Source organism: Canis lupus, chromosome 7 (assembly GCF_048164855.1).
Source record: "Canis lupus baileyi chromosome 7, mCanLup2.hap1, whole genome shotgun sequence".
Lineage (NCBI taxonomy): Eukaryota > Metazoa > Chordata > Mammalia > Carnivora > Canidae > Canis > Canis lupus.
In genome coordinates, this window is record NC_132844.1 from 7,046,290 (window position 1) to 7,059,219 (window position 12,930).

At 38.0% G+C, this 12,930-nt stretch overlaps 1 protein-coding gene across 5 annotated transcripts in view; it reads right to left on the reverse strand.

Annotated features, from left to right (window-relative positions):
* Positions 1 to 12,930, reverse strand: part of AFG1L (AFG1 like ATPase) — a 202,865-nt gene that overhangs the window by 54,270 nt on the left and 135,665 nt on the right. For all 5 annotated transcript variants that reach the window (XR_012033744.1, XR_012033745.1, XM_072831862.1 and 2 more), the window contains exon 8: positions 3,591 to 3,673. Coding sequence is in view for 3 of the 5 variants with exons in the window: in XM_072831862.1 (XP_072687963.1) it covers positions 3,591 to 3,673 (83 nt within the window). In the remaining 2 variants the exon portion in view is untranslated. The remainder of the gene's footprint in view (positions 1 to 3,590; positions 3,674 to 12,930) is intronic.

Below are 12,930 nucleotides of genomic sequence, written 5' to 3' on the forward strand. Positions count from 1 at the left end.
ACCTTAAAAGATAAGGCAATGTTTCCCTTGAGACAAAAAACAGGCTTGCTTACCTCTGGCTATAAAATGGTCGATTCCCCAAGTTCAGAGTTCCCCTGCTATAATACAATTCACTGCCATGCAGGTATCCATCTGGGCCCTTGGCAAAACTCCATATGCCCCCCCAACACACACACACACAATGGGACCACAGGGCAAGGAAAGCACTGATAACATGCTCTCTATACCAAGGGTAATAAAATCCTGTCTTTGACCCAGGTCTCTTATGTCTTCTGCCAACATCCATGAAACAGTAACAGGCAAACCTTCTAGCTAGTAAGTAGGGTAAAATCAAATCCCAGGATCAATACCTTGCCCCCATCCCTTTTGGTTCAGTTTAAAGTCTTCCACTGAGGCTATGGCCTCTGCTAGGAGTGGGGTGCAGGATGAACAGGAACTCTCTCCCCACCCCCAACCCCTAGTTCCTTCAACAGACTTGGAAAAAAGAATCTGTACTACTCAATTCCTAATGAAAAAATGAGAAAAGGGACAAGGGAGAGTCCCTAGCAATCTCCGCTAGCCATGAAAAACTATAACCCTTCACAGAAGTGGCAGCAAATCACATCCCATGATCCCTCAAGAAGTGGCATTTTCTGTTTGAAAAGAGATGCTCATTGCATATAGAAAATGACATATGACATTGCATATAGAAATGACCTCCAGTGTCACCAGCCTCCAAGCAGAGAACTAATCTGAAGCAGTGAAATTCTCTGGAAGGCATGGGATGGGGCCACCATTGGCAAACACCAGACAGTTCAAAAAAATTACTGGTCCAAGCCTCCACCCAAATGCAAACAGGAAGCCCAGTGCTTAGTCAATTTGGTTTGGATTTTGGCAAACCATATTCCCCACATGGGATTCCTATTGAGCCCAATCCACCAAGCAACAAGGAAGAGAATGACTTTGTGCTCATGTATGGGGTGATCACGCAGTTACCACAGAATGCAAAACTGGACAACCATGGGGTGTTTTTAATTTCTGCAAAAGTTCAGGTATCTGGGCTCAAGTTTTCTGTCGTTTGTAACTTGATAAACTTAAAGCTTCTGAGTTTATTTTATATGAGATTATATGAGATTTGGATGGGCCAAAAACATCTGGAACTTATTTATAAAGGTACTGTAAGATTTCGATATTTAATGTGATATAAACGTAAAACTACAACTGAAACAGATTACATATGAACATAAAACATCGTGTGTGAATTAGTTCTTATGTAACTCAGGCAATATTGTGAACCATAGGAAGTATCCCTGTGTCAACTTTTGGGGTACTTTTAAAAATCTCTGGTGATTCTTGATATTATTTGGATTGTGTAATGGGATATTTTGAGTTAGTTTTTGGAAAGCTAGAGTATTAAAATATTGAGTTAATGAATACTTCTATTTCATTACAGATCACATATAGGTTTCTACTTCTATGAAATTCTCAGATAATGCTTGGTGTTCCCCTGGAGGGAAGCTAGAATTTTGTTTTTCTTTTCAGGCAGCTGAGGAAGGCGGGTAATGAGATTGACAATGAGTTCAAGGAGTCTGAACTTGCATGTTCAGGAACAAAGGCCAGATGTTTAGGCAGAGGATAATAAAGAGAAACACATGCTGTAATAGGGTAATATATAGCATGGTACATTAAAACCTGTTATGGGGGAAATTAATAAGTTTCCCTATAAGAATAAGATCAAAAGAAACCTAATTAAATCAGAAATGTTAACATGACCCTAGGAAATGTTTTTTTTTTATCATGAAAGAAGTTCTCCCTAAGGGCTCATGTGAGACAATATAAATTACATTCCTGGCACCCTGTCTCTGCATCTAATATTATTCTCCCACTCCCTAGAAGACTTTAATTCCTGATTGTCTTCAGGGACACATAACTGCCTTACCCTCTGAGTGAGCTGTGCCTCTAGGTTCTCTAGTTTTGGTTATCAGATTATGGTGAAGCCTTTTTTGATGTTAAATACATGAACAAAATCTACCTTCCTTGAGGATTAAATGAATTTATATATTTTTAAGAAAGTTGGTCCCCAGAGTTTCATTTCTGGACTCTGGGACGTGTTAGATATTGTTTTCCTCCAATGCATGTTTAAGTACAAACCTGAATTTCATTGTGTTAAAATTGTATTTTTATCAGGAAAAGGAAGAGGCTGCGCCAGGGAGAAGGTCAGAGAGAAAAATGGCTATGCTCCCAACAAAATTAGCTTTCCGTGTCCTGTAAATTCCACCAGGACCTCTCTAGCAATATGAAACAAATTTCATCATTTAGACCCAGACTACCATCTTGATTTAAGGAATTTCCCATTAGGAAAATGTTAATTCTTCCACATAAGGATACATTTTGTGGGAAAACAGAGAACAAGGATTGCCCCCTTTGGAAAAGAATGCAGAGAATAATAAGAAGCTAATTTCTCAGTACCGCACACCTGAATATCATGAAATTGGTAGCAAAGAATCGGGGAAAGATTACAAATATCAGAAAAATTTAAAAACTGTAAAACACAAACAAAAGGAACAGAGTGATAAAAGTCTAAGCTAAAGTAGAAAGAAGAGCTATAAGAATTTTTAAAAATTATAAAGTACTTTAAAGACAAAGTACTTAAGGGCACATGAAGAACCTTCTATAATAATCATCAGAATCTGAATAATAAACTGAAATAGTCCCCCTCCCAATACACTGTAAAGCATGCAATTTTAATTATGTGATTTTTCTAGCTAATTTCTGCTTCAAAAACAGTAAAGTACTTCTGCTTACAAGGTGGTAGAGACAAGAACTTTTCTGAACCTCTCATATACACGCTGTCATCAAAATTTAAATTAGCAGAAATATGCCTTTGAGATAAATCAAAATTACCCCTTAGAGCTATTTATTGAAAACCCACTATGTGTCCAATAGTGCTGGTATACACTAAATAGCAGTTTACACTTGTAAAGCACTTGTCCCTTTTCAGGTACTCACAAATGACATTTTAAAACCAACTATTTGTTTTTCAGCATTAACTGCACATGCTGAATACATCTATTGTTATAAATGGCTCCTACTCAGCAGAGTCTTCCTTTTTAAAAGATGAAATATATCCAGTTGTACTTGTGTATATATATTTTACATAGTTACGTATGGAAGTCAATCAACAATGATAAATACAAACAGATTGTCTAACAAAATAAAACAACAATTTTTGGGGAACAGAAATGGCACATTTGTCAGGAGATGTCCACAAATAATTAATTACTTTCACACAGTAAAGATATTCTCTTAATACTAGAGTCTCATAAGAGGATTCTCATTACTTTCTAACCATCTGTCATCACTCTTCCCCAAAAAACTAATTAGGGTTTCATCCAATCACACATTATAAATCATGCAAATGTGCATGGCAAAAAACAGTCTAAAGAAGTTAAGATGATAACATTTTGTATTTTAAAAATCACAGACTTCAGAACTAGCCTTTCTTGCTCTAATAATTATCCTGCTTATTTTTCTCATCTTTTCCCGATTATTAGACATTAAACTTAGAAAATTAAATTAAAAAAAAAAAAGAGAGAGAGAGAGAACCTTACAGATAGTAGAGTTTTCCTGCAGCAGGAAGGTCCCTTTTCCGGTAGTCTATCCCAGAATCCAGCTGGACCGTATTACAGTATTTCTATAATTGAAACACACAAACAAGTGGTGGCTTAGAATTATGTTACCCTTTTACCTTTTTTAATTTTTGAAAATTTTCTTCAATAAAGCAATGAGTTTAGGACAAAACAAGAGAAGTCACGTAAGAATCACAGAAGTTGAACATTAAATATATCTCAAGTCCCCAAAACTCAGTTGAAAAAGTTAAGATTTGCAGCATGCCTTTCTGAAACTTTGCTAAAACAATACTAATCAGCAAATTCCCCACATAATTACATTATGTTAAAAAAATAAAAATAAAAAGTAAAGTCCATTTCCAGTTACCAGGAAGTAAGAAGCTATCAGAAAGAATAGCTCATGGGTCTCCAGCATCACAATGGGAGAGTTGGGCCCGAACAGTAGTATTCACATTTTAAACCAAATGATCTTACTAAAGTAATGCTATATGTATACTTGCCCTTGATTTGTAAATGAAAGCCACTGCCCTTTTTCATTATTTAGTTCCCTTTCCAGCCATCAGTGTCTTTAGAGTTCTTTCCTGGTGTAGACACCTCCCTTGGCCTGAGTCCTATGCCACTAATGTCCTTCTATTCTCCTAGTTACTCTTTCTTCGCCATCCCCCCAGGCTGCACATGTGCATGGAAACTCATACACCACACATACATATACCTCCTGAAACTCCTACTGTAGAGCCTGTGAACTTTTGCTACACCTATCTTGGTCAGTTGGCTTTCTTTTTAGGGGAGAGGGGGCATATATATGTTATATATTATATATACATATGTATTCCAGTAGAACAATGGTGAGCAAGGGTTTTCAGAACAATTCAAGAAACATTTACAGGCTGATCTTTTTGTTTTCATCCGAAATGAAAATTGCTTTATGAAAATTCATGAGGAAAAAATTGTATTTTAACAACTTCATTACCTTTATTAGTGAAAAACAGCTTTTTTGGCCAAGGTAATTGCAGCAAACTGTATTCTCCAAAAATGGCTGCAATAATCTCTCCATGCCAACATGTTGTGATGTTGATATTCCAACCATCAGGAAATGGGGTCTATGCTCTGCCTCCCCTGAATCTTGTGACAATGACAAGATGATGCCCTGCAATAATATCCTATGTGATATCCAAGGCAGCTCCTTACTTACTGGCTGGAACACTTGCTCTGGAACCCTGAAATGCTAGGTAAGCATCAAACTGCCTGGAGAGAGCTTAAAGCAGTCCATACAGAGACTCGGCCTGGAGAAGCCCTGAGATGACATGAAGACAGAAGTGTCTGATTGGTCCCCAGCTGCTCCAGTTGTTGCCACTATGGTAGTAAGAGAGCCAGAATTGCCAGCTGAGGCTTTCTCAAATCCCTGACCCACAGAAACAGGGAGAGATAATGAAGCAATGTTGTTTTAAGCCTCTAATTTTTTCAGTCATTTGTTACACAGCAATAGATAATCAGAACAGTCATATCTGGGCATATTTAGAATGTAGCAACATTCTTCCTCTCTGAAACTGCATCCTGGGTTGAACTGCTACCCAAGAGCTGAGGGCTGTTTATCATCTGTGTTATGGGGAAGAAACTGTACACAGTGGCAGTGAGAATACATTTCCCCTCCTCCCATGCTGCAGCTGCTAAGTGGCTCAAGAAAGTAAAATAGGGTGATCAACCATCTCCCTGGGACTGAGGGGTTTCCCTGAATGCAGGACTTTTGGTGCTAACACCAGGATAGTCCTGGGCAAACTGGGACAGTTGATCACCTTAGGAATAACCCAGAAATCTGGGCTGAAGGCTGGAGTATTTTGATTTCTATATTAGCAATTGTGAAGTTAATTAGTATAAAATAATCTCCAAGAAGCTGGTCCTCTGGAGAAGTCTACAAAGCTGAGCTTTTGAACTAAACCTATGATGAACAACTCCTGAACCTAACAAAGTCATGCCACCCTACAGTGCTAGACCTGAGCAGCCAGTTGGCCTCCCCATACAGACATCCCTAGCTCACCATTCCAAATGGCCCAAACCCACTCCCCAGGCTTCGCTCTCAGGACTCGGAGCCTGTAACCCATCTCACCAGAAAGGAATATAGTATGGCTCAAGTACATGCATTCCATGCTCCTCTGGCCTCAGATGACCTAATGTTTTGTTTTGTTTTTTGAAGGGTATAGCCATATATCTCTCTTCCTCTCAATTTTGAGTAATGTACTAAAACTAAGAAAAGAGATACTTTCCCCCTGTTGCCCGGGATTTTAATTGTGGGGGCTCAGTCACCCAGTACAATGAGGAGATGCCCTTGTTTAGCTAACACTTCATACTCTTATCTCTCTGAGGGAAATATGTCCTGGTATGGTAAAGGTCAGTTTTTCATAAGCTACCTGTATCACAGACAATATAATAAATAGGACAGCAATATATTCATGTAAGAATATTTAGCCAGGCTATTTCCTTTAAACCACAATTTATCTTATATGACCCAATATTCCTAATTTAGCCAAAATTTCTTCTTCTTTATTTTTTGCTATTAAAAAAATAAGACTAATGGAAGTTATACAAGCTTCAATTTCTCTTTTCTGGGTAACTAACTTCTCTCTCATATAAGTGATTAAGCCCTACCAAATGATTGCATTTGTACATTCACTAATCACCACTGAGGAATACCTAATCAGCAGCAAAAGAACTACAACCAAAGCCCTTAGATTTTAGCTCTTAATTGTCTGAAAAATACTAACACTCCGTTTATGTTTTTAAAGAAAAATAAACCTCAAATTTTTCAGATTTTATTCACTTAAACTAAGTTCTTCAGAATGCTCTGCAGAAGGATGGAAAAGGGTGAAAGCTAAGCTGTTTCCAAGTTGATGAATCTAGTCAAAAGGGCATGATCTAATTTCTTAATTTCTAGGGGTATTTATAAGACCTGTGACCTCTTATCACCATCCAATTGCAATGAATAAAATTAATCAGCTACCAAAATAAATTTATTTTTAAATAGTTTGTATATTTACATATACAAAGGACAAATACAATTACACAATCTAAAAATGCAAGTAGGAAATTTAGGGAGGAAATGGAGGAAGGTGGGCACACCAGTAGGAGCATATGCATGAATGAAAGACCTTGACTTTGTAGAGAAAAATGTACTACTAAAAGAATCATATTCTAGAAGTTTGCATTTTCCTCAAGATCTATTGTGTGTATTTTTAGCAACTATGAAGAATACCATCAGAAAAATAGCCATCTTACAAAATAACTTTATACAGCTTCTACTCTAGCTTTTCCCTTCCAAGCTGGAACAAAAGAACAATAAATATTGTTGAGAAAATCCTTTAAAACCACAACATATTAGCCTTGTAAGCAAAGACTGAAATAATAAAATCTACCTACCTTAGATACTCTTTATTGTAAAAGTAATATTCCTTACTATGGAAAATTTGGAAAAAGAGAAAAAATATAAATCAAAGTTTTATGTCTTATCTAAATGATTATATTAAATAGGAACTTAAGAGATACACATTATTGAAGTTTTTCTTGACAATACTGAACTGATCAATTCTATACATTTTTAATAAATAAGCATAAAAGTAAAATATGTTTGAGGCTTTTCTAGTTCCAGGAAATAAAATATTTAAATAACCAAAATCTGTCTTTTAACTTAATGCTTCATTTTTTTCAAGATTTATCTATTTGAGAGAGAGAGAGAGAGCAGAGCAAGAGAGAGAGAAAGAGCACACGGTGTGGGGGAGGGGCAGAGAGAGGGAGAAGCAGGCTCCCCACTAGAGCAGGGAGCCCTACATTGGCCATGACCTAAGCCTAAGGCAGATACTTAACTGACTGAGCCACCCAGGCTCCCCCTAACGTAATGCTTTAAAACAGTATCTTTTTAAGCTAAAAAAGTGATCCATGCTCATTGTAAACAATTCAAATATTAAGAGTATAAAAGTAGAAATGAAAGTCTATCCCCTTCTCAGAAAAAAGTTTGCTTATAGCTTATATCCTTCAAGTTTTTTCTACATGTATAGAGATGATGACAGAGAATGGGGTCATATTTACACACACAGTTCTAAGCTTAATTTTCTGAATGTCTTAAAAGTTCTCTGAGAGAAAGAACTAGATTTACATACAAGAAAGCTACACTGCATACAGCCCTGTTTTGTTCGCTAAGAATATAACGCTATCAGTAAATGACAAGTAAGAGTACAAGAAAGATACTGAACCAAAAAAAAGGAGGCAGGGTTGGGGGTATCTTTTTTTTTTCTTGAGGCAAGTATACATTCAGATATATGTGTTGGAGCAGATACACATTCTAAAATACCTGCTTCAATCTCATTTAAAATAATCATGTGCTACCACTTTTAAGCTTAAACAATGATATATAAAAATTCAACACATGATAAATTTGGACATATTTTTAAGCTTCTTATAGTGTAGGTATAACATAAGTACAGAAAAGTACACAAGTCATAAATGTCCAACTCAATCAAGAAACAGAACATTACCAGCACCTGTGAAGTCCCCCTAGTATCCTCTTCTACCTCTTCAAAGGTAATCAGTACCCTGTTACTAGCAACATAGAATTTTGCCTGTTTGGGAAGCTTTTATAAGTGGAACCATCCAGGATGTATTCTTTTGAGATTGGGCTCCTCTATGTTTGTAAGATTCATCCATCCATATGCTGTGTACAGTTACAGTTTGATTGCCATGTCATATCTACTATGTGAATAAGCTACAATTTATTGACTCACTCTACTTGATGGACCATCTGGGTTGTTTCTAGTTATTTGCTCTTTCAAATAATGCAGCCATGAACATTTTTGCACATGAGTTTTGGTGCACACATGCATGTACTCTTATTGGATGTAAACCTAGAAGAGTAACTGCTTGACCACGAGAATCTGCTCAGTTTTAGTGAACACTGTCAGGGTTCCAAGGTGACTGTACAACCTACACTCTCACCAGTAGTGTATGAGCATAAATATGTGTTTACTACCACTATAATGAAATACAACTGATTTTTGAATACTCACCTTAATTATTGATGTAATATTTTTGTATGTTAATTTTTCAGGATGATACTAAAGATGTCCTATATTTTCACAAATATGCTACACTGTTTTATATCACAAAAAAATACACACTTATTTAACAAATCCCCTGAAAATTCAATAGTTACTTTGGATTAACTTAAACACTGAACACTATATGCTGGGTACTTCCCTGGTTCCTAGAAATACAATAATGAATAAGTCTTTGCTCTGACAGCCTGATAGAATTCAGATATTTACCTCAAGTTACCATTTTCTTCTTTTCCCAATCACAAACACCATTTTTCAAAGTTGCTAAGTTCTCTGCCAATTAACTAGAAGTGTAATTTTACTTAGCTTCCCCCCTCAGTTTTCTCCTCTCTAAAATAAAGGAATTGGGGCAGCCCAGGTGGCTTAGCAGTTTAGCGCCGCCTTCAGCCCAGGGCGTGATCCTGGAGACCTGGGATTGAGTCCCGCATCAGGATTCAGGCTTCAGGCTTCCGGCATGGAGCCTGCTTCTCCCTCTGCCTTTGTCTCTGCCTCTCTCTGTTTCTCGAATAAATAAATAAAATCTTAAAAAAAAAATAAAGGAATTGAATTATGATTTCTTTCAGTCTAAAACTCTCTTTTTTTAAAGATTTTATTTATTGGGGTGCCTGGGTGTCTCAGTTCGTTAAGCGATCCACTCTCGATTTCCATTAGGTCATGATCCCAGGGTAGTGAAATCGAGCCCCGAGTTGGGCTCCGAGCTCAGTGGGGAGTCTGCTTGAGGATTTTCTCTCTCTCTCTCTCTCTCTCTCTCTTTCTGCTCCTCTCCCTGCTCAGGAGCTCACTCTATTTGAAAGAGAGCACACAGGCATGCACGTAAGCAGGAAGGGGAACAGAAGGGAGAGAGAAACTCAAGCAGGCTCTGCACCAAGTCAGAGCCCAATGAGGGGCTTGATCTCATGACCTTGAGACCCATGACCTGAGCCAAAACCAAGAGTCCAACACTTAACCAACTGAGCCAACCAAGCACCCTTCAGTCTAAAATTCTCAAACTTCATCTCTAAGTTCTTGTTCAAGTTTCTTTATTCTGAGATAGACCCAAGCCTCAGAGTCTACCACAAGCCACTCAGCCTTCTTTGCTTTCTTGCTCATCTCTTCCAAAATATATTTTTAAAAAAATTTTTTCCCTACTGTGCCACTCTACATCCCTGGTTATCCCACTTGTCTCTAGCTTAAAATACTCACACTCTATCACCTTACTAAGTAAGATCTGCATGCCTTCTTTTTATCAAGCAGTTTCAGAATTTCTCATCCTTTCTAAAAGCAGGAAAGCAAGATACTTTAACCATTGCCAAGTGCTAGTATGTCTCACTTGTGCTAGTGCAGAATAACCTGAACTTACCTCATATAATCCTCACAATAGTCATACATGGAGTAATCTTTTTTTTAAATCCCCATTTTATAGTTGAGAAAATTTAAGGGGGAGATTACTTTTTTAAAAAATCACTGCAATGGGCTAAACTATGTTCCCTACAAATTCACATGTTGAAGTCCTAACCCCCAGGATTGCAGAATGTGACTGTATTTGGAGACAGAGCCTTTAAAGAGGTGATGACATTAAAATGAGGTCTCTGGGGTAAGTCCTAATCCACTATGACTGATGTCCTCATAAGAGGGGGAAATTAGGACACAGACATGAAAAGAGGACCATGAGGGGCAGCCCCGGTGGTGCAGCAGTTTAGCGCCGCCTTCAGCCCAGGGCGTGATCCTGGAGACCCTGGACAGAGTCCCACGTCAGGCTCCCTGCATGGAGCCTGCTTCTCCCTCTGCCTGTGTCTCTGCCTCTCTCTCTCTCTCTCTCTCTCTGTCTCTATGAATGATTAAACAAAAGTCTTTAAAAAAAAAAAAAAGAGGACCATGTGAAGGCAGAGGGAAAAGATAGTAATCTGCAAGACATGGAGAGGCCTCAGAAAAAACCCCTGCCAACGCCTTGATCTTGGACTTCCAGCCTCCAGAACTGTGAGAAAATACATTTCTGTTGTTTAAGCCACCAGTGTGTGGTATTTTGTTATGGGAGCCCAAGCAAACTAATAATATTAATACTCTTGTTCCATTAATAGGCATTCAGTAAGACATTTTTTAAAAACAGTAAAAAAAGGAAAGAACAATTGCAATATTAAAAAAAAAAAAAAAAAAAGCCAGGACTGAAGCTAGAAGTTTTATACACTTGCTTATAAGGTGAGCCACTAATCTGCCTCTTTCTGCAGCCACAGTTGGAAGGGAAAAAACAGTAATTTCACAATTCATAGACCTCTAGAGAGGCCACATAGTTTGTAGGTGGCTGAGCCATGATTTGCCCAGATTATCCATGCCCCAAATCTGTGATCTTCCCACCATGCCACACTGCTTTATTAAATAGCATCCACAGGATCATTTGTCTTTAGTCTTACACATTTACATGATTATTTTTTGCTCCCCAATTCCTTCCTTGTTCCAAATCAATTACCTCTGCACAGCCTAACTATGCTAATTGCTCTACTAGAGGTCGATACTGTATGATTCCATTATAATTTCCTTGAAGTGTTTAGTCCAAAACTGTGTATGAGATATGTTCATCCTATACTAAATTCCATACTATACTGGATTGTATTATAGTACTCTTCCATCATATAGGACATTTTCTATGTTTAAAGTTTCTGGTCAACTCATAGTCCACTATTTTTGTGACCTTTACCTGATCATCTAAACTGATGTTGCCAGTCTTGGCAGATAAACTCCAAGAGAGCAAGACTGTCTGCTTAACTCACTACACGGCACCATGTACTCACAGGCCCTACAAAGCAGGATTCGAGTCCTATGATGAGGATGATTTATTTCCCTCTCTCATAGGTGCAAAAAGGGGAACTAAAACTAATCTCAGATGATTACTATCTTCTACAAAATACATATGAAGTTTCTGTTCATATTTTTTATATCTCATAATAAAATTGCCATAAACTTGGTAAGAGAATTTGAGATGTAAACAAATGAGTCCATCTCCATCATCAACATCATTAAACAGCAAAGGTTAAATATAAGGGAGCCAGCAACCATTCCAAACCCCTTAAATATACTCCTCTCACACCCTTTAAGGTTGGTGGTATCATTATTATTATTATTATTATTATTATTATTCCCACTTTACAGATAAGGAAACTTAAGCACAAGAGAAGTAACCTTCCGTTATCAAAAAGTTCAAAAGTGGTAGAACTATAACAGTACTCCAGCTGGTCTTAAAGGTTAACTTGCTTCAAGTTGATACACTCCCTTGCCTGCTGACTTGCCCTTGATCTGTAACAGAACTAATTTACTTTCTTTCAGATCGGCAGACCAGTGGCCTTGGGGAATGAAGGACCCGAACATTCCTAGGCCACAGAGGCCAGCAAGTCTGCCTGAAGCTGCCTTAGCTTTCTGATTAGCCCAGAAATCTTTTAATAAAACATGTTTTTCTTTTTAAGATTACACAATGACTTTGCTGACCTCCCTTTGTGCATCTGTAGATCTTGTCCTCCTTTGCAGACAGAACAGTACTCACAACTGCCCCCAGGTACCAAGGAACCAGACTTTCTTGCACAATCACCCCTGAACACCAAGGAACCATAACTTCCTGCACAACCTCTGAGCACCCAGATAACTCTGTAGCTGGCATCAAGTCTGTACATAATTAAGAAATGTCACAGACCACTCCACTCCCTTAAACCCCTTTAAAAATCTCTGGACCAGGCAGAAATCTCGGAGTTGGCCTTTGGACAAGAGTTTGTGCCTTCTACCCAGGTGGTCAGCCTCCTGAATAAAGCTCATGCTCCTTTCCAGTCAAAATTCATCTCTTGGTATTGGCCTTTTGAGGAATGGGCAGCTGAACCTGGGTTTTGGTAAGAGAACCAGGATTCCAATCCAGGCATTCTGGTTTCAGCGTTCATATTCTTAATTAGTTTGCTATATTGTCTCTATACCCAGGAAACATTCAAGCAACCAGGTCTCTTACTTGGATATACAAAGCAATGCAAAATTCACATGAGCTTTTGGAAAGTCCTTGCAGTACTCTGTCAGCTGCCTTCTGCTCATATGCTAACCAAGTAAGGTCCAGTCCTGATGGTTATCTTGAGAAGCAGCTGTTTTGCAGTGAACAGATTCATTTACTTATTATAACCATACCCCATACAAAAATGATATGAGGCAACTTTTCAGAAACCCTGTCCAGTTATGTTACATGGCACATAAAAAATTGGAAGCTTTTTTAGAATGAC